Genomic DNA, 26217 nt, shown 5'->3' on the forward strand with positions numbered 1-26217 from the left:
TCTCTTCTTGCAGCACACATGCTGGATATTGTTTTTTTCCCCTCTGATTCTAACAACTAACCCCCTCCTGACACGCCTGTTGCAGTCACTTGACAAGCAGGGCCTGACCTTCCTCTGCAGCCTTTCAGAGCTCCCTGCGGCCTGAGAACTAACAGCCCAGTTGCACTGCTTGCCTCAGGGCAGGGTGAGATTTCCTGAGTTCCTGGAGCAGGATTCCTGAGCTCACTCTGGCAGCCCACCTGGGGAGGCTCTGTCTTCTCCTTGGACCCGGAGGAAGGCAGGACTTGGGGCAGCTCCAAACTCTGAGCCTGGGGTGGCCTTCCCCTGGTCTCTGGCTTATGTACAGAACTGGTGGGCAACCAGGTCTTGACACCCACCACATCTCATGATCTGCCCACTCACCTGTCAGGGCTCCTCTTGGGTGCAACCACATGTGCTGAGGAGAATCACAGGGGCTGGAGCAAGAACACATGGGCTTGGCAGGAGCCTGCTTTGGGACCGAGAGGCATGGTTTTCTGTATGTTAGAATTCGGGCTCTGGGATCCCAGGAAATCTGGAAACAGTCCCCAGTGTTGCTGGTGTTTTCTGGCAGAGCTGCTCATTGCCTTTAGCCTCCTCTTTTGTCCTTATATTAAAAGACAGCAGACTTTAAAAAAAAAAAAAAAAGGCGGTGGGGAGGCCAGGCTCACACCTGTAATCCCAGCACTTTGGGAGGCTGAGGCTGGAGGATCACCTGAGCCCAGGAGTTTGAGACCAGCCTGGGCAACACAGGGGGACCCCGTCTCTACTAAAACTACAAAAATTAGCCAGGCATGGTGGTGCTCGCCTATAGTCCCAGCTACTCTGTAGGCTGAGGCAGGGCAGGAGGATCGCTTGAACCCAGGAGGTCAAGGCTACAGTGAGCTGTGATTGTGCCACTGCGCTCCAGCCTGAGCGACAGAGTGAGACCCTGTCTCCAAAAAAAAAAGGACGGTGTGCTGCATCAGTAGACAGCTGCCCTGAGGCTTCCAAGAGGCACTAAGTTGACAGCTGGTTGAGCCCCCAGTGGGGCTGTGGGGTGCATATTTGCCTCTTTTCTTCCGGGCAGATAGCAGCCAGCAAGATGCGTATTGACCGGCAAATGGAGCATGACCAGCCGTGGCCCTTGCCATTGACCCTCACCCACGCGGTTTCACCAGCTGGGCCTCAGCTCTCTGCTTGGGTGGCTCCCATCTGCCACTGGCTAAATGGCCTGTGTGCTTCACCTGCCCATGCTCCCTCTCCTGCCCTGTTGCAGTAACCAGGGGCAGATGGCTGGGTGGGGCAGGATGTCTAAGCCAGCTCCCCTCTCGGGGGCCGTGTCAGGGTATGACTCAGAAAGGACCAGTCAGTGAGCTGACGCTTGAATGAAATGGGGTTCTTGGCCGGGCGTGGTGGCTCATGCCTGTAATCCCAACACTTTGGGAAGCTGAGGCGGGCGGATCACGAGGTCAGGAGATCGAGACCATCCTGGCCAACATGGTGAAACCCCAGCTCTACTAAAAATACAAAAATTAGCTGGGCGTGGTGGTGCATGCCTGTAATCCTAGCTACTTAGGAGGCTAAGGCAGGAGAATCACTTGAACCGGGGAGTCGGAGGTTGCAGTGAACTGGGATCGTGCCACTGCACTCCAGCCTGGCGACAGAGAGAGACTCCGTCTCAAAAAAAAAAAAAAAGAAATGGAGTTTCAGCACCACTGCACCACCCTTGCAGGGGCGCCTGGTCCTGCCCCTGAGGAGTGTGTAGGTTGGGGCTGCTGGAGAGAAGCAGCCTGGGGGGCAGCCTCTCAGACCCCTGTCTTTGCCCCTTCGCACTTCGTTCTCATTGCCCTGCTCTGTCATCTTGTCTCTACTCTGTGCTCTGGGCGTTTCCCTCTGCCCCGTGGTTCCCACTCCTTGGGCTCTCATCCTGTCCTCCCAGCCTTTGCCCCCACTCTGCACCCCTCACTTTCTCTGCTGTCTTCCTCCATTCTTCTCACTTTGTGTCCTTTGACCTCTGCAAGGGACCCTTCAGAGGACTTTGGGCGCCTCTCAGCCCTACAAGTGTTGTATGGGGCTAACGGGGCTGCTGGATACCCCTGTAGTGGCCTAGCAGGAAGGCTCTGAGGGTAACCTAAGAGCATGCAGCCTGGCTCCTCTCTGGGGCTCCCAGCCACCCATGGAGGCCTCGAAGTCACTATCCCTATGGGACTTAGCCTGGAGCTTGAGCCTGGAGGCTGCTTCCCCGCGGGGCCCTTAACACAAACTCAGCCAAATTGTTGTGAGCTCTGGAGGGCCCCCAGGGGTGGTGGAGATGGTGTCCCTCCAAGTTGCTCCTAAAGTACAAATCCCATGTCCTGTTAGGTTGGGGCTTCTACTTGAAATAGGGCCACCCCGGTCAGGTTTCCCTGGGAGGAACTGGCCAGTCTGCCTCCCTCCTGGGCTAACGCATGCTCTGGGGGTTGGGGACCCCAGGGGGTGCCTGATAGGGTGTCTCCTGCTTCCTTGTCCTCCCAGATGGAGACCTCACAGACACGGTCAGCGGCCCCCGCTCCACAGCCTCTGACCTGACCAATAGCAAAGCCTCCACCAGGAGCCCCACCCAGCGCCAGAACCCCTTCAACGAGGAGCCGGCAGAGACCGTGTCCTCCTCTGACACCACCCCCGTGCACACCACCTCTCAGGAGAAGGAGGAGGCCCAGGCCCTGGACCTGCCAGATGCCTGCACGGAGCTCGAGGTCATCAGGTCAGCGGGGAGGGGCCCAGAGAGGAGCTGGGGTCCTGGGGTCCAACCTGTCCACTCCCAGCATCAGCTGTTCGTCCAGGGCAGACTGGGACACTCGCCGAGGGCAGTTGCACACCTTCCTGGAAACCCTTCCCACCTCTAGGAGGTTCTTTGAGCAAGAGGAAGTGGAGGCCTGTGCTAGTCATCTCGGCTGCTGGAATAAAGGACTGCAGACGGGCGGCTTCCACAGCAGACATTCTCACAGCTCTGGAGCCTGCAGTCCGCGGTCAGGGTGCCAGCGTGGCCAGGCTCTGATGAGGGATTCACAGATTTCCCTCTTCTCGCTGTGTCGTGGTGGGGAACAGAGAGAAAGCTCTCTAGGGTCCCTTTTATGAGGGCACTGATCCCATTCCTGAGGATCCCACCCTCAGGACCTCATCACCTCCCAGCGGCCCCACCTCCTGATACCATCACATCAGGAGTTAGGATTTCAACATAGCAATTTGGAGGGGACACACACATTCACCCCACTGTAGGGCTCAAGCCCTTGGAAGCCGGTGGCACAGGCAGCGACTACGGCTGGCGTCTGGGGCCATGTCCAGGCTGCCGGGGCATTTGCTGGGTCTGCCTAAGATCAGAAAGCACCTTCAGGCTGGACTCTTTCTAAGGGAGTTCTTGGACGTTAAGATACAATTTCTGAGATTCACTGAAAGAAAAGTATCTTTGTCATATGGGCACGACATGGAAAGGAGGGACGTGGTGGGTGGCCAGCAGGGACTGTCGACCAGAGCCTCCCCAGCTCTCTGACCTCCCCGACCCCTTCTTGAAACTTCACACTGACTAAGAGAAGCCCTGTGTGCATGTCAGACTGCCCAGGCTTGCTGGCCTGAGGTGGGGGATTGCTCCCCGGTGACTGGAGCCAGGAGGCCACCCCATGGGCTGGTTCCAGTCCACAGCAGCATCATGCTCAGACCTGGGGTCCCTTAGCGAAGCCCACTCCAGCCAACCTGGAACCAGAGTGGGACCCGGAGCATGAGTCCAGAAAGCGCTGAGTACTTTCTGGGTGATTCCTCCATCATGATGCCTAAGGGAAGTGAGGTCAGCTCAGGATCCACATCCTCAGAGGGGCTGAGTGGAAGGGGCATTGTCTGACCAGCCGTGGCCTGGTTTCCTTTCCTAGTGTGCAACTAGCTCAGCTGTTCCATTAGGAGGAATTCGGAGGACCCACTCTGGGGTTCCTCTGGCCGCAGCCATCTGTGCCCAGCCCATGCCACCCCCACCCCGCCTCTGCCAGCAAAGGGGGCACCTCAGGGCCTGAGCCGCTGTTGTCCCCTGAGCCAGTGCCTCCACCCAGCACTGCCTAGGACCACTGACACGCTAGCTGTGCCCTCAGAGGTTACATGGCCAGCACCACCACCGTGACCCAGCCTGGTTTTCCTCAGCACTGGACTCCTCAGGTGTTAACTGTCTGCCTGTCATTACTGTCCCAGAGTCACCAAGAAGAAGAAAATTGGCAAGAAGAAAAAGAGCAGATCAGATGAGGAGGCGAGTCCACTCCACCCCGCCTGCAGCCAGAAGAAATGTGCCAAGCAAGGGGACAGTGACAGCCGCAACGGCAGCCCAAGCCTTGGGCGGGACTCGCCAGACACTACGCTTGCCTCCCCCCAGGAGGAGGGAGAGGGGCCGAGCAGCACCACGGAGAGCAGCGAGCGCTCCGAGCCTGGCCTGCTGATCCCCGAGATGAAGGACACCTCCATGGAGCGCCTGGGGCAGCCTCTGAGCAAGGTTATCGACCAGCTCAACGGGCAGCTGGACCCCAGCACCTGGTGCTCCCGTGCTGAGCCCCCAGACCAGTCCTTTCGGACCGGCTCTCCCGGGGATGCCCCGGAGAGGCCGCCGCTTTGCGACTTTAGTGAGGGGCTTTCAGCCCCAATGGACTTCTACCGCTTTACCGTCGAGAGTCCAAGCACTGTTACATCAGGTGGCGGCCACCATGACCCTGCAGGGCTTGGCCAACCGCTGCATGTTCCTAGTAGCCCTGAGGCTGCTGGCCAAGAAGAAGAGGGAGGAGGAGGAGAGGGACAGACGCCTCGGCCCCTAGAGGATACCACGAGGGAGGCTCAGGAGCTGGAGGCCCAGCTGTCTCTGGTCAGGGAGGGGCCTGTGTCTGAGCCAGAGCCTGGGACCCAGGAGGTTCTCTGCCAGCTCAAGCGAGACCAGCCCAGCCCGTGTCTGAGTAGCGCTGAGGATTCTGGGGTGGATGAGGGACAGGGGAGCCCTTCGGAGATGGTCCATTCCTCGGAGTTCAGGTAATAAGACTGTGCGACTGGCATGGGACTCTCCCCGCCCTTGAAGCTGGGGACACTGCGCCTCTGACCTTCAGATAAATTAAGCACTAGGAAGACCTAGCCTGAATGAAAAGGGGTGTGAGCCTCCCTCCCTAACTTCGGCTCCGGGTGGGAGGTGGAGGCACTACCCCCTGGCTCTGGGGTGGGGTGTGGCCTCGCCCACCTCTGCCCACCTGACACCTCGCCCTCCTGACTTGGCCCTCACAGAGTAGACAACAATCACCTGCTCCTGCTAATGATCCACGTGTTCAGAGAAAACGAAGAGCAGCTGTTCAAAGTAAGTCCTAGGAACTCAGGAGCGAGCAAGAGACCACAAGGGCGAGACGGGATGGGCCACCGCCCCCGCTGGAGCGGCAGGAGCTGCCTGCCTGACCCCTGTCTGCTTCGGCCCCTAGATGATCCGGATGAGCACCGGGCACATGGAGGGCAACCTGCAGCTGCTGTACGTGCTGCTCACAGACTGCTATGTCTACCTGCTCCGGAAAGGTGCCCGCCGCCCCCGGGCAGACAGTGGGTTGTGGATGAGGCTGACTCTCAGCCCATTTTCCCCAGTCCCCTTGCCCTCTGACTGCCTTCCGGCTGCCTGGCATGCAGTGATGGGAAGGCACCCCAAGGAAGGTGTTGCCAGCAGCCCTGAGACGTGAGCCTGGGGCTCCCTGTGTGAGCACTCCACACCATCCTCCTATTGCGGGGCAAGGAGAGGCCCCTAAGAGCGGGAGCTTTGTCTAAGAAAATGGGGTAGGGGGAGGGAAAAGAGGCCTGTGGGGATAATAGGCCTTGGGGTCTCCTCTCTCAGGGGCCACAGAGAAGCCATACCTGGTGGAAGAGGCCGTTTCTTACAATGAACTTGACTATGTGTCGGTGAGTCCAGGCTCCGCAGTTGCGCGCCTGCTGTAGGTACAGGGCTTCTCAGGCCACTTACCCATAGAGCTGCAGGGTGAGGCACAGCCCCTTACTCATATCCCGGGGTTGGGCACCAACTTAACTCTCAGAAACGCTTCTGTACTCGATGCTGGGGGTAAGAACCAAGTTTGAGGTCGCCTCTTCCCGTGCTAGATTTCTGACCGCCCCTCCCTCACTCATGCCAGCCCCTGGCCTCTGGGGCTCTACTTGGTGGCGGCCCGGGGTGTGCTTCTTCCTTCCCAGCAAGCGCTCAGCCTGGCCACACTGCCTCCTCCACCAGGCAGCAGCCAAGCCCCAAGTGCATGCCGGGGTGTGGTTTCTGGCAGGTTGGCCTTGACCAGCAGACGGTGAAGCTGGTGTGCACCAACCGCAGGAAGCAGTTTCTGCTGGACACGGCTGATGTGGCGCTGGCTGAGTGAGTGGCAACCCCGCCCCTCTGAAGTACTGGAGAGTCCAAAGCTGCCCATACATAGGTGTGGGTGCCCTGGGGGTGGGGGTAGGGAGTGGGGGATGGGAAGTGGGAGATCCAGGAGGGGAAACCAGATGCATTCCCTCTGGAACCTGCATCTGCTCAGAGAGGCAGGCAAGTAGACGAAAATCACGGGACTCGTGCGGTCAGCCCAGGTGACCTCAGCCCCTGGCGACTCTTGGGGGTGCTGGCATGAGCTGTCCGACAGGAAGGAAGGCAGAGAGCCATGCTGCTGGGCCAGGTGTGCCCTTGAACGCTTGCATCCTTGTCCTGGCTCAAGGTCTCACCCGTTCCAAGTCCTGCCAACCCTCCTTGTCAGTCTTCCCTCACTGTCAAAATCCAAGGCCCCTTGGCCACTGAGAACGATCAGGCCTGTTCCAGTTGTCATTTGATGACCTTAAACCTCGTCATTGCCGCACCTGCCACCCTGGTCGCTGGTTCTAGCCAGGCCCCTCCCCCAAGTTTCTGTGACCCCCTCCAGGCCAGGAAGGCTCAAGACTCAGCCCTGTGCAGCTGTGGCCCTGTTCTCAGGCCTCTAACCACACACCCCACTCCCTGTGTAGGTTCTTTTTGGCTTCTTTGAAGTCAGCCATGATCAAAGGCTGTCGAGAACCACCCTACCCCAGCATCCTGACGGATGCCACCATGGAGAAGCTGGCACTGGCCAAATTTGTGGCCCAAGAATCGAAGTGTGAGGTAAGAACCTGAGGAGGAAGCTGGGTGCAGCCCCTGAGATGGCAGAGCAGCAGCCATGAAGGTTAAGGGATGCACATAGATGTCTTTGCCATCTTCACAATCGCCTACCTGGGTGGGACGGGACGGGGCTTTCCCATCCTGGACGGGAGGAAGGTCATGTCCACCTTCCTACTTGGGTTGTGTCCTAAGGTTAAAACACCCTTGCTCGGCAGGGCGTGGTGGTTCACGCCTGTAATCCCAGCACTTTGGGAGGCCGAGGCAGGCAGATCACCTGAGGTCAGGAGTTCGAGACCAGCCTCACCAAAATGGTGAAACCCCGTCTCTACTAAAAGTACAAAAATTAGCCAGACGTGGTGGCGGGCGCCTGTAATCCCAGCTACTCGGGAGGCTGAGGCAGGAGAATCGCTTGAACCTGGGAGGTGGAGGTTGCGGTGAGTAGAGATTGTACCACTGCACTCCAGCCTGGGTGACGGAGCGAGACTCAGTCCCCAAAAAAAAAACAAAACCCTTGCTCTTGGCTACCCCAGGTGCCATCAGTGAGCCCAGTCCGGGCTCAGCCACCTGCCTGGCCCCGGCCTTACTTGCTTTGTTCCCTGTCTCCCCAACCCAGGCATCTGCTGTCACCGTGCGCTTCTACGGCCTTGTGCACTGGGAGGACCCCACAGATGAGTCCCTGGGCCCTGCCCCCTGCCACTGCTCACCCCCCGAGGGCACCATCACCAAAGAAGGCATGCTGCACTACAAGGCGGGCACCTCCTACCTGGGCAAGGAACACTGGAAGACGTGCTTTGTGGTTCTCAGGTGGGAGCCCTGGCAGCTCCAGGCCTGGGGCTTGGGCCCTGGGGTGGCTGGGCGGTCAGGTCCCCAGCAGGGATCTCTCTGCAGCAGGTCACTTAGGGAGCAGCCTGAGAAGAGGACGCTTCTCTTCCCTATAAGAGCTTGGAGTCGACCTAGCTCAGGCTGTTAGAGCGTCTCTGTACAGCCAGTCATCTTCGGGGCCCAGGAATCCCTGAGTGCCTCAGGGGAGGACGCAGGCTTGGTCCCTCTGATGAACCTTGAGCTGTGTCCCAGGTCTGCTGAGGTGGCCACGTTCCCTGCTGGGCCCCCAGGGCTTTCTTCACCCTCCCTTCTGTAGATGACAGCTCCTGGCCTCCTTTGCCTCAGGTTCATGGCCACAGCATGTGTGTGGGAGGGGAACCCTGGGACTTGGGCTCTGCCTGGCCCCAGTTCCTGGGACAGGGCTCACTCGCCCTGTTTTGTGTCCCTGCAGCAATGGGATCCTCTACCAGTACCCGGACCGCACCGATGTCATCCCTCTGCTCTCAGTGAACATGGGGTGAGTGTCCCGGGAGAAGGGGGTGTGTCCTGGGGCCCAGAGCTGCCGTCTCCCTCGTTCGAGATGTCCTCCCCACTTGGCAGTTCAGCCTCGCCCTCAGCCCCACCCGATCCAGCGGCCCTGACAGGTGGCCTGGGGCTTCCATGATCTGAATGCTGCAAGGAGCCTACAGGAGGGGATGAGGGAGGCAGCAAGGAGCTCCTGGCTTAGAACAGGTCCAGTCTGATGGGGGAGGCAGGCCCTTCCCCAGAAGCTCCCGGCCTGATGGGAGATGGACATTCGGGTAATCGGAAGGAACAGCGGGCCCTCAAGAGGCAGCAGGCATGAATGAATGAGGCCGATTCTGAGGGCCAGAGGGACAGCTGATTCCCAGCCCCACCTGGCCATGCTTGGGGATTTAGAAGACCTTGGGCATTCTGGAGATGAAAGGTGTTACACAGAAAGGTGGTGGGTGGGGCTCCCAGACTTCTCCTGGGAGCTGGAGGGGCCTGGAGAGCCCTCTGGTATCCTCCAGCCCCCAGGACGGTGGGACAGACCCTGTGCCACACACCCTGCACCAACCCTGGGGGCTGCCCCTCGATGCTGTCCCTGCCTTCTCGCTCCCGTTTCACCCTCCTCCTCTGGCCCAGGGGGGAGCAGTGCGGTGGCTGCCGGAGAGCCAACACCACGGATCGGCCCCACGCCTTCCAGGTCATTCTCTCCGACCGGCCCTGCCTGGAGCTGAGTGCCGAGAGTGAGGCCGAGATGGCCGAGTGGATGCAGCACCTCTGCCAGGCTGTGTCCAAAGGGGTGAGCTTTGCCTGCCCCCACTGCTCACCTGGCCTGCCTCACCCACCCAGACCCCCAGCGTCCCATCTCTAAACCCAGAGTCACAGAGCAACCTGAGGGCCAAGACCTGCAGGGGGCAGCCCAGGAATGGACCCTGGAGCTCAGGGGCATCACTCCCCTCCCCACCTCTACTCCTGATCCCTGGAGGGAGAGCAGAAGGGCTGGCTGGGTCCCCTGGAGTGGGGAGTTCTGGTGCAGACCAGCCCTGGAGGCCCCAGCCTGCCTCTCCCCTGCCCCGCTGCCAGGTCATCCCTCAGGGCGTAGCTCCCAGCCCCTGCATCCCCTGCTGCCTGGTCCTCACCGATGACCGCCTCTTCACGTGCCATGAGGACTGCCAGACCAGCTTCTTCCGCTCTCTGGGCACAGCCAAGCTGGGCGACATCAGCGCTGTCTCCACTGAGCCGGGCAAGGAGTACTGTGTCTTGGTGAGCTGGGGGTGGGGGCGGGGATGCAGGTCCTGCAGAAGGAAAGCTCTGACTGCTCACCGGGGGCCTGGCTCTCCCTAGGAGTTCTCCCAGGACAGCCAGCAACTCCTTCCGCCCTGGGTCATCTACCTGAGCTGCACTTCTGAACTGGACCGATTGCTGTCTGCACTGAACTCTGGGTGGAAAGCCATTTATCAGGTACCCAGCTGCCCAGGAACCCCATTAGCCAGGGACCCTGTGGAGTGGGAGCCACTCCCTGGGGAGACGAACCCTAGCTGCTCCCAGGACCTGGCCCTGCCTCTAGGGTCCTGGGCACAGCCATGTACCAGGGTACTCCTGCCTCAGACCTGGGGGTGAGTGCCTGCTGCTCTTGAAACAAACCCAGGAGAGTCCTCGCTGTCCTTACTGCCTCTTGCTGTACCGTCCCCTCCTCGGCTGGCCAGAGGGTGACAAGCCTGCCAGGCCAGGAGGCCCTCAAGCGACTCAGCACTGCTGCCTCAAGGGCCTGGGAGGGAAGGGGTGGGCCCCGGGAGGTGGGTATGGGACTCCAGCCTGGGTGGCTCTGCCTCTGGTTTGGACTGGGCCTTGGGTGATTGAGGGTGGCCTGGCAGGAGAGAGCTGTCTGGGGGCAGAGGCCAAGGTGGGCATGTTGGTGCCGGCCCCAGACTGAGCAGACACACCTGACAGGCATAAGAACTTAGAACCAAAGGGGCAAAACCCTGACTCCTAGCGAGTCTGAGGCCGAAGCTGAAAATAGAACCCAAGAAACTTAATTCCTGACCTCAGTTCTAATCAAACAGCATGAATGGTGGTGGACCTCCAGCTGTGCTCAGATGGTGGGGGCACAAGATTGGCAGTACCCTCTTCCTTACCCTCCAGGCTTAGCGCCAGTGTGGGAGGGCGCTCATAAGAGCCCTGCACAAGTGGGTTTTGAGCACGTGCTGTGCTCTAGCCCCGTGGAAGCCTGGACTAGCCAGAGGCAGAGAACAGCTCAGGACAGACCACCTCCCTGCAGAGCCAGAGTGCAGCGCCTGCCTCGCTGGGCCATACTGAGGGCTGGGGCCTTCCCAGGAAAGAGGGGGCTCAGCGGGTACCACCCCATCCTCAGCTCAAGCCCCTGGCAAGAGCAGGAGAAACTGGCAGCGTGGAAGCTGTTCCCAGGGAGGTATGGGAGGGCCTGACAGGTGCCGCGGCCAAGGCATAGCCAGGCATGGTGCCCACAAGCCCTGAAGACTGCTGCAGCCCTCATCTGTTCTCTGCACGCCCTCAACACAGGTGGACCTCCCCCACACGGCGATCCAGGAAGCCTCCAACAAGAAGAAATTCGAGGATGCCTTGAGCCTCATCCACAGCGCCTGGCAGCGGAGCGACAGTCTCTGCCGCGGCCGAGCCTCCCGAGACCCCTGGTGCTGAGGCAGAGCTGGTTGGCGTCCCTGGTGGGCAGGAAAGGAAGGCACGCCAACCGACAGGCACACTGTCACGGCTGTCATACTGTCGGGAGCCTACAGCCCACCCCTGCCCCGGGCGGCAGAAAAAACCGAGTGTGGCTTAAGACAGGGTCCCTCCACTCCAGGGATCCAGATCAGGTGCCCGGCACCCCTGGGCCTCCTGCCCGACAGGTGGCGAACGGAGGTCGCCGGGGGCAGAAGGTCTGAGCCCTGTGGGCTCTGCGGATGCACGCCCTCCTCCCGGGCCTCTGCCTCAGTCTGCAGAATCTCTGCCGAGTGGCCCTGAGAACAGCATCGATCTAAGGAAGAACAAAAGAACCAGGAGGGCGGGAGCCCCCTCTTCCTCTCCTGGGTTGGGGGCTGGGGCCCTGAGTGCCCAGCCATCCTTGTTCGTGTTTGAACACTCCTGGCCGCGTGGGGAAGCAGGAACATGGGGTGTCTGTGCATGCTTCCTCCTCCTAGCTCCATCACCGCACACACAGCTGCCTGCCTCGCCAGATGCAGGGGCGGGCAGCCCTCCCTGGCTGCCAGGAGGCTCTGCATGCCCACGGTCCTGCCCTGCCTCTCCCTTCAACCTGGCAGTGCCTGTAGCACCAAGGAGCAAAAGGGGTGGATGGGGTGCTTGGAGAAGGGCAGAGCCCACCAGCCTGGCATCCATGTTGACATCTTCTGACTGTCCCCTGCTTGGCTGGAGCCAGGCCCTTCCCTAGAGTTTCGTCCAGAGCCTCCTGGGGAAGGGCTCAGGTGGTTTGGGTTTTGTTTTTTAAAATAAAATAGACATGTTATATTGCCGAGGCTTGTCACTGGCCCTTTGTGAGCAGGGTAGGGGAAGGGAGGTCTCCAAATCCCTTGGGCCCTTTCCTGCAAACCTTCCTCCATCCTGCCCTGTGCCTGACACGAGGGACACACAGGATATGCAGAACCAGATCAGCCACAGTTGCCGGGTGGACTCACTGCAGGCCCTCAGGCCCTGGGAGTTTCTCGGCCTGACCTTTGCCCGCCCTCCTGTTCCCGTTTGCTACAGCGGCCGGGGAGGAGCAGCCACCAGCTCAAGCCCCAGGGCACATCTGCACTACTTCCCACCATCTGCAGCCCATCCCAGGGCGGGACACTCCTGCCTCCACAGCCCCGGGAGTGAGTGCCCAAAGCCAGGAGAATCCAAGCTTTCCTGCTGCCTCTTGCACCATCCTCTCCGGGGCTGGCCAGAGGGTGACAAGCCTGCCAGGCCGGGAGCCCGAGGCCCTCAAGCCACTCAGCACGGCTGCCTCAAGGGCCTGGGAGGGAAGGGGTGGACCCCGGGAGGTGGGTATGGGACTCCAGCCTGGGTGGCTCTGCCTCTGGTTTGGACTGGGCCTTGGGTGATTGAGGGTGGCCTGGCAGGAGAGAGCTGTCTGGGGGCAGAGGCCAAGGTGGGCATGTTGGTGCCGGCCCCAGCCTGAGCAGACACACCTAACCGCTGGCCCAGGTGGCGCTCTCTTCTCAGCAGGCACAAAGGGCATCCAAGGGCCGCCTCCTGCCCCACTGGCTGCCTGGCCATTCCTTCAGGGAGCAGCAGAGCCTCCTGCCCAGCCCAGGAGGGGCTCCCCCAGCAGGAGAGCAGGACTGGCTGCAAGTCCTTACCAGCTGAGGTCACTCCTCAACTCCTACTCACCCAGGCGCCCTGAAGTCCTGGGAGCAGTGAGGGAGGGCATAGAAGCTGGAGGCAGTGGGGATGGGGGCCAGCAGGCAATGCGGGTGCCTTTTATTCGGCGTGGCACTGACCTAGGCACACTGTTCTCATCGCCACTCCTCCACAGAACCTTCTGGAGTGGATGTCAGTGTCTTCATTTTACAAAGGAGAGAAAGTGAAGCTCTGAGAGGAAGTGACTTGCCCAGGGTCGCACATAAGAGCCACACCTGGGATTCCAGTCCTCCCCCCAGGGCTCCAGAGCCCTTCTCTACTTCTGACCCTGCTGAGCATGGGCCTATAGACGGTGGGAGCCAGACTGGAAGACTGAGTCCTGGAAAGGGGAAGTCAGTCATCAGGGGCACATCATGGGCAGAGTGGGACAGGGGCAGAGTTGGCCATGTACCCCAGGCCAGGGACCTCCCAGTCACTTGCCCCCTGCCCAGGGCTCTGCCAAAGCTGGACAGGCTAAGCCAGAGGCAAGGCAGGGGTGCCAGCCCTTTACCCAGGGCCAGAGGGAGACCAAGAGGAGGAGCCTGAGCTGGTTGGCACCTTCTCCCTATCCAAGCTCTCCGTCCAGTCCCAAGTGACCTTTCCCCCAGATCCCAGGGTCCAGGCCCGCCCTCGGCTGGCAGGTGTGAGCACAGAAGCAGCTGGGATTGGTCACAGCCGGTGGAGGCGTGTCTCAGGCTCCAGCAGACCACTGGAACAGCTGAGCAGAACAGGTGGACTGCTAAGATAGACCAGGGACTCCAGGCAGCCACAGGCCTGTCAGACCAGGACTCTTACCCTCTAGACATGGCCTCAGGCCCCTGCAAACCCCAGCCCCGTGGCCCTGCGAGGTTACAGACAGCCTAAACGCCACCACCACAGGGCCTGTGCCATGCACCTGGCCCAGGCACAGAAGGCCACTGGCGCGGAGGCTATGGAGACAGTTTCCCCAGCAGTGGACCTGGTGCTGGGTGCCTCGGCCTGCTGCCTGGCCTGTGTCTTCACCAACCCCCTGGAGGTGGTGAAGACGCGGCTGCAGCTGCAGGGGGAGCTGCAGGCCCGGGGCACCTACCCACAGCCCTACCGGGGCTTCATGGCCTCTGTCGCTGCTGTGGCCCGAGTAGACGGGCTGTGGGGCCTGCAGAAGGGGCTGGCTGCTGGCCTTCTGTACCAAGGCCTCATGAATGGCGTTCGTTTCTACTGCTACAGCCTGGCATGCCAGGCTGGCCTCACACAGCAACCAGGTGGCACTGTGGTTGCAGGAGCCGTGGCAGGAGCACTGGGAGCCTTCGTGGGGAGCCCTGCTTACCTGGTGAGTGGCTTGTTTCCATCCTCCACCATCCCATGACCCAGCTCCTGCAGGGACCCTGCAGCCTCCAAAGGCTGGGCTCAGTGGACCTGGGTGGGGTGGGGCAGCCTGGATGGGGTGGGGCAGCCTGGGTGGGGCTGCCCCCTGGAACATCTTAGCCCAGGCCTGGAATCTGCCTCTTAGCCCAGGGCACCAGGGCCTTGCTCTGATCCATGCTCTCCTGGGGACCCTGCCCCACTGGTCCTGAGCCAGGCGAGGGGGCAGAGCGTGGCAGATATGCTGGCTCAAATCCTGGCTTGGTTACTTCTCTTCCTGTGCGGCCTCGTGTACAATAAGAATAAAAGCTACCCTTGAGGGCCTCCTCCTCACATGCACTCTGCAGGGACGCCTCAGGGCCGCCCAAAACAAATTAAAAAAATTTTTTTAAATGTTTTGAAAAAAGCTACCCTTGGCTGGGCGTGGTGGCTCACGCCTGTAATCCCAACACTTTGGGAGGCCAAGGCGGGCAGATCACCTGAGGTCAGGAGTTTGAGACCAGCCTGGTCAACATGGTGAAACCCCATCTCTACTAAAAAGCACAAAAATTAGCTGGGCGTGGTGATGCATGCCTGTAATGCCAGCTACTGGGGAGGCTGAGGCAGGAGAATCGCTTGAGCCCGGCTGGCAGAGGTTGCAGTGAGCCGAGATCGTGGCACTGCACTTCAGCCTGGGCAACAGAGCAAGACTCTGTCTCAAAAAAGAAAAAAAAAAAAGAGAAAGAAAGAAAAAGAAAAAAGCTACCCTTGAGCAAAGGCTTGCCTTGTCCTTGGCTGGTGCTGGGGAGTCATTGTCTCACTTAATCCGCAGAACAGCTTTCCAACCGTGACAGAATTGAAGTCCAGAGAAGGTTAAGTAACTTGCTCCAAGTCACACTGAGATGCAAAACCCAGGCCGACCCCAGAGCTGCACCTCAACCCTATTTCACATGACCCCTAAGCCTCAGGCTAGGGACCACAGAGCTCTGAGTTTCAGGGGCACGGGGGCGGGGGCGCCCTCAACACACACAGCTCATCCTGGCTCTCCCAGGCTCCATCCCCACACCCCATGTCCCCTCTGCTCCTACAGATCAAAACACAGCTGCAAGCCCAGACAGTGGCTGCGATGGCTGTGGGACACCAGCACAATCACCAGGTGAGGCCTGCCACTCTCAGAGCTCCCTAGGGGCACGGATTGGGCATGCTCCCAGCCTGGGCACGGGTGGCCAGTGACCCCGTGCCCTCTCCCCACAGACTGTCCTGGGTGCCTTGGAGACCATCTGGCGGCAGCAAGGGCTGCTGGGGCTGTGGCAGGGCGTTGGTGGGGCTGTGCCCCGAGTCATGGTGGGCTCAGCTGCTCAGCTGGCCACCTTCACCTCTGCCAAGGCCTGGGTGCAGAAGCAACAGGTGAGGAGCTGGGGACACCTGTGCCTACCCACAGAGACACACGGGACTGAGGGGGACCACCTGCCTCCTTCCACACGGGGAAGACCAGGGGGTGGCAACAGATGGGGCCCTGCCTCTGCCCTCAGAGTCGTGACTCTGACCCTTGGTACCAGCAGGAGTGGGGGGTCAGCAGGGAACCCCAAAGCTGAGAAGGAGTTCAGGGTGGCAGGGCTGGGGGATGGTGGGAGGGGCCCCATCTGCTCCCCTTTCTGGAGCCCTTTCAGCCCCTGTGTGGTAGGAGGCCGGGAGGGCACCACGTGGGTGGGTAGAGGGCAGATGCAGGGGTCCCCACCTGTGCCATCCCCACAGTGGCTCCCGGAGGACAGCTGGCTGGTGGCCCTGGCGGGAGGCATGATTAGCAGCATAGCCGTGGTTGTCGCCATGACCCCCTTCGATGTGGTCAGCACACGGCTATACAATCAGCCGGTGGACAGAGCTGGCAGGGTGAGCAGGAGTGGGTCTAGGGGAGGATGTGGGGAGCTGGGAGCACCCCCCGACACACACACACACACTCACACACACACACACTCACACACTCTCACACATGCACAGCCAGAGACATGCACACACAGGCCATGCCTGCAAACACATTAACTGGGCTTGTTTGCTGAGCTCCCATGTCCCAAGCACAGGCTAAGCACTTTCACATCTGGATTTTATTCCATCCTTAAAATCACATTCATCTTCCTGATGAGGAAACTGAGGCTCAGACAGATCAAGTGACTTGCACGAGTTCCCCCAGCTGGTAAGTGGGGGAGCCAGAACTGGAATCCAGGCCTGATCCTACAGCCTTCTCATGGCACCGCAGCCTCACACATGTGCCCAATACAGACGCGCTGTCCATAGGGTGTGTGGGGGTGAAACTGACCCGTGTGCCGAGACGTGGTGCCAGCCACGGCCTCACGGCCCCTGTAGTAACACTCACCCCATGTGTTTCCCCAGGGCCAGCTCTATGGGGGCCTCACCGACTGCATGGTGAAGATCTGGCGGCAAGAGGGACCCCTGGCGCTCTACAAGGGCCTGGCCCCCGCCTACCTGCGCCTGGGTCCCCATACTATCCTCAGCATGCTCTTCTGGGACGAGCTTCGGAAACTGGCTGGGCGGGCCCAGCACCAGGGCACCTAGACGGCGGCCCTCACTCCCACATCCTGACATGGCTCGGCACTTGGCCGGAAGTGAGGGCCTGCTCCAGCACAACTGGCTGTCCCAGGGCGGGCCATGGGCCCGGGCCTTGCCAGAGGCCCCGGGAGAGTGTGGACAGCTCTGGTCCACTCAGCCCCTTGGCCCATCCAGGGCCAGAGCATCCACTCCAAGTTACCACCCATTCTATCTTCCAGACAGTTCTCTTCTTTCTCCGTACGGTGTACTGGGTCACCGCATCCCAGAGCCTTACTCAGTTATAGCAACTGCTGCAGGCATGCACACGGCATAGGCCCAGTAACTTACACACATCGGCTCACTTAGGCCTCAGACAGCAGCGCAAGGCCGGCACTTTTACCTCTTTTACCATCAGAAAGCCAAGGCTGAGAGTGGTGATGTGGCTTTGACCACAGCCACACAATTTTGAAGTGGCAGAGCCAGGACTGGAGCTTAGCCCTGCTCACCCCAGACCTATGCGCTTGACAAGTGCATGACTGTGACAGGCCCATGGGTCCGGACTGCTCGTAGGGGTCGCTGTGCCATGGTGAGAGCTGGGGTGCACCAGGAGGCTGTGGCGTCGTCACCTGCCTTATTTGCCGGGGCATCTGTAGCAAAGAACCACATACAGGGCAACTTAGAGAATAGGAATGTATTTTCTCACGGTTCTGGAGGCTGGATGCTGGAGACCAAGCTGTCAGCAGGCTGGTTTCTTCGGAGGCTTCTGTCCGTGGCTTGCAGATGCCGCCCTCTCCCTGTGTCTGCACATGGTGGTCCCTTGATGTGCATCTGGGTCCTGATCTCCTCCTCTTATAAGGACACAAATCATGTTGGCTTAGGACCCACCCTCATGACCCCACTTTAATTTTTTTTTTTTTTTTTTTTTGAGACGAAGTCTCGCTCTGTCACCCAAGCTGGAGTGCAGTGGCATGATCTCGGTTCACTGCAACCTTGGCCTCCCAGGTTCAAGCAATTCTCCAGCCTCAGCCTCCCAAGTAGCTGGGACTACAGGTGCCTGCCACCACACCTGGCTAATTTTTGTATCTTTAGTAGAGACGGGGTTTCGCCATGTTGGCCAGACTGGTCTCGAACTCCTGACCTCAAGTGATCCACTGGCCTCAGCCTCCCAAAGTGCTAGGATTACAGGCATGAGCCACCTCATTTGGCCCAATTTTAACTTAATTATCTCTGTCAAGAGCCTATCTCCATATGCAGTCACATCCTGAGCTACTAGGGGGTAGGACTTCAACATGCACATTTGCAGGGGCCGCAGTTCAGCCACCATCATCTCTCTTTTTTTTTTTTTTTTTTGAGATGGAATCTCGCTCTGTTGCTCAGGCTGGAGTGCAGTGGTGCAATCTCGGCTCACCACAACCTCCACCTCCCAGGTTCAAGTGATTCTCCTGCCTCAGCCTCCCGAGTTGCTGGGACTACAGGCGTGCACCACCATGCCCGGCTAATTTTGCATTTTTAGTAGAGATGGGCTTTCACAGTGTTGGCCAGGTGGCTCTTGAACTCTTGACCTTGCTGCTCACCTCAGCCTCCAAAAGTGCTGGGATTACAGGTGTGAGCCACCATGCCCGGCCTCAGCCAACATCATCTAAGGGCTCTCACGGAAGGCCTCCCAGCAGCCCGCACTGTGGGCATTTGCACATATCCTGACAAGCCTGAAAGGAACTCCGAGTGCCCATTGTTCAGATGAGGGTACTGAGGCCCGGGAAAGGGAAGCAATGTGGCAGGGCCAGCAGCAGACCCTGGGCCCTTTCTCTAGACTGAGCACCACTCCCCATGGGTGTGCTCTCAACGCCGCACCAACCTTCGCACTGCAGAGATGGACACCAACTCCCTGGCAGGGGCAGCACTGCTGCCAAGCAGCCCCACCTGCCCTCCCAGCCACACCCCAAGTCTGTAAGGGTTGTTCCCAGGAACACCTGCTACTGCACACTCCAAACCAATAAAGTTTTATATTTTGTTTACTTCAGCGAACCCCCTCTGTGGCCAGTCTCAGTCTCCCCTATCCCTGACCCCCACCTTCTGCTCCCTCTGCCCTTTCTGTTTGTGAAAGCAGGATGGGAGCCGTATCCACCTGTTCAGCCCCGCCCTGCTGGACCCAGGTGAGGTCTGCCACCTAGTGGACCAGGGAGGAGCATCAAGAAGTGCGGCCCCGGTCTGTGGGAGGAGAAGGCACAGGTGGGCTCGGGCTAAGGGAGATTCCACACCAGGTCAGAGCCGGACTGAAGGCTTTGAGAAGGTGGAACCAGACCTTACAAAAAGCAGGCAGAGCTGACCTCTGGCTGTGGGGGAAGACAGCCCCAGACCTCAGGCTGAGAGGGCACCGCTGATCTCTAGCTATGGGGGGATAAAGTCCCTACTCTCAGACCCTGGGCTGAAGGAGCAGAGCCCACACTTCAGGCTGCGAGAGGAAGGACCCACACCTAAGGCTGGGCAAGACAGATGGAGCCTGGGGCTTCGAAGGGGCATTGGGTGGTCCAAGCCCTCAAGGAAGATTTCTTTCTTTCTTTCTTTTTTCTGAGACAGAGTCTTGCTCTGTTGCCCAGGCTGGAGTGCAATGGCGTGATCTCAGCTCACTGCAACCTCCGCCTCCTGGGTTCAAGCCATTCTCCTGCCTCAGCCTCCAGAGTAGCTGGGATTACAGGTGCCTGCCACCACGCCCAGCTAATTTTTTGTATTTTTAGTAGAGATGGGTTCACCATATTGGTTAGGCTGGTCTCGAACTCCCGATCTCGTGATCCACCTGCCTCGGGCTCCCAAAGTGCTGGGATTACAGGTGTGAGCCCCTGTGCCTGGCCTCCCTCAAGGAAGATTTCAAGTAAAGTGGATGCCAGACTTTTAGCAGGGACAGAGACCACAGACCAGCCCAGAGACACCTGTCCCTTGGAGCTGGGACCTTGCCCTTCTGGGCCTCAAAGGGTTAACACCCCTGGCTCTCCTCCCCTCCCCTCCCCTGGGCCTTTGACCCCTCCCAGCCTCTCTCCTTCCCTCCACTGACACCTTTGCCCAGTGACGTAGGTCTGTCCTTGCGCAGACCTGGCCGTTCCGGGGCTGCCATGTTCTCCCTGCCATCCCTCCCCTCCTGGCTCCCCGGCCTCCCCTCCCTCGAGTGGGGTTCTAGCCTCCTCCACTCCCTCCTGCAAGGTGAGCACCTCGCCCCATTCCTGCCTTGGCCCCGCCCCCTTCCAGCTCTTTGCAGTGCGGGGTGGACCCCACCCACCTGGTCTCCCGCCACCCCTGACCCTTGGCCGCCCCCTCCTCTGACTCTACCAACCAAGCCTGCCCTCTTAACACCCCTGCATGCTGCCTCGCTGCCTTGCTGCCTCCCTCCTGCCCCCTCAGGCCTGATCGGGGCCCTTGGAGTCTTGGTCCTGAACAGCCTCCTGAAAGTTTACTTCTTCGTGGGCTGTGCCAAGTGAGTTCCCACCTCATCCCCACAGGGAATGTGGCTGGGGGTACGGGGACCCCCACCAGGGGTCGAGGGTGGCAGTTCTGCACCCCTGCCCACACCCATTCTGTCCCCACAGTGACCCGCAGCGGTGGCCCGAAAAGGAGCGGCTTCGGGCCCAGTGGGCCTCGCTGGAAACAGTGCACCTGGCAGGGCTGGCCCTGTTTCTGACAGTCGTGGGGTCCCGGGTGGCTGCCCTCGTGGTGCTCGAGTTCTCCCTCCGGGCCGTGTCCACGCTGCTGTCACTGGACAAGGTGAGGCCTCTGGGAAGGCAGTGGGTGGATCACTCCCCAGCCCAGAGCCCAGACTCACCACCGGAACGTGGGCAGCAGAGCCCAGGTCCAGCATCCCAGCCTGTTCGCTGTATTTTCCGTAAGACTGGGAACAGAGGCTGCAGGTTGCGCCCTCGGGTTTGGCTGCTGAAGCAGCAACACTCACAGGGGATACAGTCCCAGTCCCAAGAAGACAAGAGTGACAGCTCCTGTAGATCCGGCTCCCCGAATGCCAGGCCCTGCACCAAGTGCGCTGTGTGCATTATGGAATCCTCGCAGCCACAGGAGTAAAGGTTTGCTCTGATTCCCCATTTCACAGATGGGGAAACTAAGGCTCAGAGAGTATGTGGCTTGTTTATGGTCAACAGGTAGAGTCAGGCTTTGGACCCAGGTCTCTGAGTCTCTGAACCACCACCCTTCAGCTAACAGATGGGCCCCAAGGACTAAGACGTGATTGGAGGCCGGGCGCGGTGGCTCACGCCTGTGATCCCAGCACTTTGGGAGGCTGAGGCGGTCAGATCACCTGAGGTTAGGATTTCAAGACAAGCCTGGCCAACATGGAGAAACCCTATCAAAACAAAAACAAAAACAAACAGATTAGCTGGGCGCGGGGGCACACGCCTGTAATCCCAGCTACCTGGGAGGCTGAGGCAGGAGAATCACTTGAACTCAGGAGGCGGAGGTTTCAGTGAGCGGAGATTGAGCTACTGCACTCCAGCCTGGGTGACAGAGCAAGACTGTCTCAAAAAAAAAACACGATAGAAATTAAGGTGAGAGAGATGATCCCCTAGGGCTTCATCTGACGCCGATGTGGCCCCTTCAGGAACCATCCCCAAGGTCCCTTCAGGCTCCGGCCTCCTGTGGCGGGCAGCAGCTGTAGTGAGGCAGCCCCCACGTCTTGGCCCCTCTTCTGCGCTCCCCGCAGGGCTCCCGGGGTGCTGCCGAGAGGCTGCAGCTTTACCTGCTGTGCCAGTACTCGCTGGGCTGCGGTCTGACCTGCGGCCTGAGCTTCCTGCAGGAGGGCGCCCCTCACCGCACGCTGAACCTGCTGCTGAGCCTCGGGCTGGCCACGCTGCTGGGTCTGGGTGCCCGGCGCCTCCGCTGCCACGTCTGCCGCCTCTACGAGCTGCACAGCAGCCAGCACTACTGTGGGGTGTGCCTGGGCCTGCTGGCCAGTGCGCACGGCCTCCCCCAGCTGCTGGGCCGCGCCCTGGCTGTGGCCTTTGCCGTGGGTGACCTGGCAGCTGTGGCCCTCATCAACCAGGACTTCCTGACCACCTCGGAGGCCGTGCGGTTCTGGACGCCGCTCACCATCTGCTACACGCTGCTGGTCATCTACATGCAGGGTGAGCCCTGCGGGGCCCGTCCATTCCATCCACGCACATTCCTCTGTCTGGGCCAGGCTCCAGGGAGGCCGACAGCTGTCAGTCCTCATTCTTGTCATCCTAGAGAGCCTGGTCAGGACAGAGGCTGTGTGGCAGGGGCAGCGCAGAGAAGCAGCATGCTGTGGGCACCCTGAGGGGGTAGCCTTTAGATTGGGCCTTGAAGGATGAGCAGAGATCCCTAAGAGAAGTGAGGCGGGGAAGGGAATCTTGGACAGAGAGAACCGCATGTGTCAATGCCCAGAGGGGAGAGAGGGCATGGCAGCGCCAAACAAGCCACAGGAGTCAGTGTGGCTGTCACCCCAAGGGCACAGGGAAGGGGTGAGGCTGGCCAGGTTTGAAGGGGCCCGTTGGAGAGCCCTCATCAGCCAGGCAGGGAAGCCTGACGAGAGGCCACTGTACAAGTTTGTTTGTGTTTTTGTTTTGTTTTGCTTTTCTGTTTTTTTGAGACAGGGTCTTGCTTGGTGGCCTAGATCGTGCCATTGTGCTCCAGCCTGGGCAACAAGAGAGTAACTCCCACCTCGGCCTCCCAAATTGTGGGGATTACAGACACACACCTCTGTGCCAGGCTAATTTTATTTTTTGTAGAGAAGGGGTCAGCCAGGCACAGATGCCTGTAATCTCTGCACTTTGGGAGGCTGAGAGGTCAGGAGTTCAAGACCAGCCTACCAACATGGTAAAACCCTGCCTGTACTAAAAATACAAAATTAGCCCAGTGTGGTGGTCTGTGCCTGTAATCCAGCTACTAGGGAGGCTGAGGCACAAGAATCGCTTGAACCCAGGAGGTGGAGGTTGCAGTGAGCCAGGATCAAACCACTGCACTCCAGCCTGGGTGACAGAGAGAGATTCGGTCTCGAAAGAAAGAAAAAAAAGAAAGAAAGAAAGAGAGAAAGAGAGAAAGGAAAGAAAGGAAAGAAAGAAAGGGTCTTGGCCGGGCGTGGTGACTCACGCCTGTAATCCCAGCACTTTGGGAGGCCAAGGCAGGTGGATCACCTGAGGTCAGGAGTTCGAGACCAGCTTGGCCAATGTGGTGAAACCCCGTCTCTACTAAAAATATAAAAATTAGCCAGGTGTGGTGGCAGGTGACTGTAATCCCAGCTACTTGGGAGGCTGAGGCAGAATTGCTTGAACCAGGGAGGTGGAGGTTGCAGTGAGCCAAGACTGCACCATTGTACTCCAGCCTGGGCAACAGGAATGAAACTCCGTCTCAAAAAAAAAAAAAAAAAAAAAAAAGAAAGGGTCTTGCCATGTTGCCCAGGCAGGTCTTGAACTGTTGGGCTCAAGCAATCCACCTACCTCAGCCTCCCAAAATGTTGGGATTACAGGCATGAGCCACCGTGCCCAGCCTACTGCAGGGTTTTTCATTGTTGCTATTTTGTTTTGTTTTGGGATGGAGTCTTGCTCTGTTGCCCAGGCTGGAGTGCAGTGGCACGATCTCGGCTCACTGCAACCTCCAACTCTGAGTTCAAGCAACTCTCCTGCCTCAGCCTCCCGAATAGCTGGACTCTGTCTCAAAAAACAAACAAACAAAAAGAACGGGGCTGGGCGTGGTGGCTCACGCCTGTAATCACAACACTTTCGGAGGCTGAGGCAGACGGATCACTTGAGGTCAGGAGTTCAAAACCAGCCTGGCCAACATGGCAAAACCCTGTCTCTACTAAAAATGCAAAAAATTAGCTGGGTGTGGTGGTGTGCGCCTGTAATCCCAGCTACTCAGCAGGAGAATCGCTTGAACCTGGGAGGCGGAGGTTGCAGTGAGCCAAGATCGTGCCACTGCACTCCACTCCAAAAAAAAAAAAGAACAGAAGCCAGGAGTCTGGCAAGGAAACTTCTTGGAAAGAGGGAGGTGGTCATTGAGCCCGGGTGGGTCCATGGGGGTGATGAGAGGTGCTCAGCTGGGAATGTGCTTGGCAGAAGGAGTTGCCAGGGCTGACTGAGGGACTAGAGGCGGGTGTGCAGCAAAGAGAGGAGTCAGGCCAACTCCTGCCACTGCGAGGCTGCGCAGCTGCGGGGTTCTGGCCTGCACCAGTGGGAGGCTTGTGGGCTGGGCAGTGAGTCCTGGAGACAGAGCGCCTGGTGCCCTGCAGATACTCGGAGCAGGGGTGGGGACCAGGAGGTTGTGATGGGAGGAGGGCTGCACGGAGTGAAAGGCTTGTCCTGTGGAGGGTGGGTCAGGGAACTGGGAGGCCCAGTGCGGGGTGTGGGGTCGGACGGTGACAGGCACCCGCATTCCACAGAGGAGCAGCGGCAGCACCCTGGCCTGAAGAGCAAAGTGCAGACGGTGCTGGTGCGCATGGGTGGCCTCTTCGTGCTGCTGCTGACCGTGGGCCGCTGGCTGGACCTGCTGGGCATCCTCATCTCCCTGCTGGGCGAGCTCTGGTGTCTGGCGGGCGTCCGCACCCTGCTTGACCTCTGCCAGATACAGGTGGGCACCCCCATCCAATGTGTCCCGCAGACAATCCCTGCTTCAAACAGCCCAGGTGCCTCAAGAGGCTCAAGTTTAAGAAGAGCCAGCTGGGCACGGTCGTTCACACCTGTAATCCCAAATACTCAGGAGGCTGAGGCCTGAGAATCACTTGAACCCAGGAGGCAGAGGTTGCAGTGAGCCAAGATCGTGCCACTGCACTCCAGCCCGGACAACAGAGTGAGACTCTGTCTCCAAAAACAAAGAGAGAGCCAGGGTGACCTCTGTTGGGGGTCAGGGGCAGAGGGAGCTGGAATCACCTCTCCCACCCTCTGTCACCAGGCCAGGGCTATCCTCCAGGTCACCAGCACCTCCTACCCTGTCCACAGCCCTCTCCAGCAGCAACCCAGAGGCCCAAGTGGGAGGAAGTGCCCGGGTCACTAGAGGCCCAAGGCCCCCAGGGGGATGGGGGAATGGGTGGTGTCATTCTCAATGCCTTTCCTCAGGATTTTCCATCCCAGAGGCCTCCAGTGTCAACACCAAGCCAGCCCCTGCCCTCGGCACCCCAGTCCCAGAGTTCGGCCCCCTCCTGACCTGCTTCAGGGAGGATCTGGAGTCTGTCTCAAGCCCACCAGCCTGACCTTCGAGGCCTTGACCCCAGGGCGATGCCTGGAGGCAGAGTGGCAGGGCTGGCCCCCTGCCCGGAGCTCAACGCAGGCCCTCGGAGCCCTGAGAAGGGAAGGCAGGATTTGGCGATGGGAGCCTCTGGAGAGGGGACACCTGGGGGCCCCTGGTTGAACCCTCTTTTTCTCAGGGTGGGCAATGATGCAGCCCCTCAGACCTGCCTTGCTGGGCAGGGGTGGGGGGTGCATCCTCAGGAGGGCTCCCCCTTTACTGGTCTGCCTTCCCTTTTCCATGGACAATAAAGACAATGACTTTCTCCACCTGTGCTTAGAATCACGAACACACAGAGGCCGGGCGTGGTGGCTCATGCCTGTAATCCCAATACTTTAGGAGGCTAAGGCCGGCGGATCACCTGAGATCAGGGGTTCAAGACCAGCCTGGCCAAGATGGCGAAACCCTGTCTCTACCAAAAATACAAAAATTAGCTGGGCATGGTGGCTCATGCCTGTAATCCTAGCTACTGAGGAGGCTGAGGCAGGAGAACTGCTTGAACCCGGGAGGCGGAGGTTGCAGTGAGCCGAGATCATGCCACCGCACTCCAGCCTGGGCAACACAGCAAGACTCTGTCTCAGAAACAAAACAACAACAAAAAAGAACAATCACAAACACAGAGAGAGAGAAAGAGGCTTTTCTGAGGCGACACAGCTCTTCTAACAGGTCCTGGGATATGTGCCTCAGGCTGGCCTGGGCTGGGTCCCCTGGGGGACATGACTCCTTGCAGACTGAGAAAAACCATTCTGGGCAGAGAACCGGGTAGAGTGGCGAGGAGGTGAGGGGGACGGCGGGCATGGACACTTGGTCTGGCACCCACCTACAGTCTTGGGTGGATAGCAGCCATGTCCTCTCCCATCCCAGGCTGGGAAACAGCTGAAGGACGCACAATGCTGACCAGGCCTCTGCTGGGTGCTCTGTGGTCCCCAGCACCAACCCTGACTTCTTGAAGGCCATGAGCATCTTTCCCATCGCAGCCCGTTCAGGGCCCAGCTCAGGAAGGCCAAAGGGTTGGGTGCCAGCTCCTCTGCCTACCCTCTGTGTGATCTTGGACAAGCCACTGCCCCTCTCTGAGCCTGGCAGAAGAATGACCACTGCCATGTGCTGGGTACTTTCCCTGTTTCATTTCTTTTTGACATCAGCCCCAAGAGGCAGGCCCTGTTATCCCTTTTTACGGAGTCAGAAACTGAGGCTCACCAAGGTTAAGTGACTTGCTCAAGGGCGCACAGGCATTAAGTAGCAAAGCTAGGATTTGAATCCAGGTGGCCTGGCCCCCAGACTCAAGT

At 59.4% G+C, this 26217-nt stretch overlaps 3 protein-coding genes across 6 annotated transcripts in view; all 3 read left to right on the plus strand.

Moving 5' to 3' along the window:
- PLEKHM2 (pleckstrin homology and RUN domain containing M2) overlaps positions 1–11967 on the plus strand; it is a 50652-nt gene extending 38685 nt beyond the window's left edge. For 2 of the 4 annotated variants that reach the window (XM_031664653.1, XM_031664655.1), the window contains 13 exons: positions 2515–2743; positions 4213–5031; positions 5278–5347; positions 5466–5556; positions 5867–5931; positions 6300–6388; positions 7006–7138; positions 7749–7939; positions 8409–8474; positions 9104–9263; positions 9548–9727; positions 9809–9925; positions 11003–11967. In XM_031664653.1, the coding sequence (XP_031520513.1) occupies positions 2515–2743; positions 4213–5031; positions 5278–5347; positions 5466–5556; positions 5867–5931; positions 6300–6388; positions 7006–7138; positions 7749–7939; positions 8409–8474; positions 9104–9263; positions 9548–9727; positions 9809–9925; positions 11003–11140 (2348 nt within the window). In that variant the 3' untranslated portion in view covers positions 11141–11967. The remainder of the gene's footprint in view (positions 1–2514; positions 2744–4212; positions 5032–5277; positions 5348–5465; positions 5557–5866; positions 5932–6299; positions 6389–7005; positions 7139–7748; positions 7940–8408; positions 8475–9103; positions 9264–9547; positions 9728–9808; positions 9926–11002) is intronic. The other 2 variants (XR_004182812.1, XM_031664659.1) reach the window with 2 other exon arrangements.
- A 1571-nt stretch (positions 11968–13538) lies between these two features.
- On the plus strand, positions 13539–18724 carry SLC25A34 (solute carrier family 25 member 34). The gene is made up of 5 exons (XM_003891169.5): positions 13539–14144; positions 15246–15311; positions 15410–15562; positions 15911–16045; positions 16544–18724. Exons 1-5 carry the CDS (start codon positions 13725–13727, stop codon positions 16724–16726), a joined length of 957 nt encoding a protein of 318 aa, XP_003891218.1. The 5' UTR covers positions 13539–13724; the 3' UTR covers positions 16727–18724.
- Positions 18725–19491: 767 nt separating this feature from the next.
- Positions 19492–25202, plus strand: TMEM82 (transmembrane protein 82). The gene is made up of 6 exons (XM_003891168.5): positions 19492–19894; positions 20093–20165; positions 20278–20452; positions 21396–21816; positions 24090–24277; positions 24763–25202. The coding sequence occupies exons 1-6, from the start codon at positions 19807–19809 to the stop codon at positions 24847–24849; spliced, it is 1032 nt and encodes a 343-aa protein (XP_003891217.2). The 5' UTR covers positions 19492–19806; the 3' UTR covers positions 24850–25202.
- Positions 25203–26217: the final 1015 nt, after the last annotated feature.

This window comes from Papio anubis, chromosome 1, assembly GCF_008728515.1.
Source record: "Papio anubis isolate 15944 chromosome 1, Panubis1.0, whole genome shotgun sequence".
NCBI classification, from domain to species: domain Eukaryota; kingdom Metazoa; phylum Chordata; class Mammalia; order Primates; family Cercopithecidae; genus Papio; species Papio anubis.

Bases quoted from the DNA above. Each gene is read 5' to 3' on its own strand.
- SLC25A34 (XM_003891169.5), top strand. From the start codon at position 13,725: ATGCACCTGGCCCAGGCACAGAAGGCCACTGGCGCGGAGGCTATGGAG. The intron at 15,312-15,409 runs GTGAGGCCTGCC...CTCTCCCCACAG, and splicing joins GACACCAGCACAATCACCAG to ACTGTCCTGGGTGCCTTGGA. The intron at 15,563-15,910 runs GTGAGGAGCTGG...CCATCCCCACAG, and splicing joins CCTGGGTGCAGAAGCAACAG to TGGCTCCCGGAGGACAGCTG.
- TMEM82 (XM_003891168.5), top strand. From the start codon at position 19,807: ATGTTCTCCCTGCCATCCCTCCCCTCCTGGCTCCCCGGCCTCCCCTCC. The intron at 21,817-24,089 runs GTGAGCCCTGCG...CGCATTCCACAG, and splicing joins GCTGGTCATCTACATGCAGG to AGGAGCAGCGGCAGCACCCT. The intron at 24,278-24,762 runs GTGGGCACCCCC...GCCTTTCCTCAG, and splicing joins TTGACCTCTGCCAGATACAG to GATTTTCCATCCCAGAGGCC.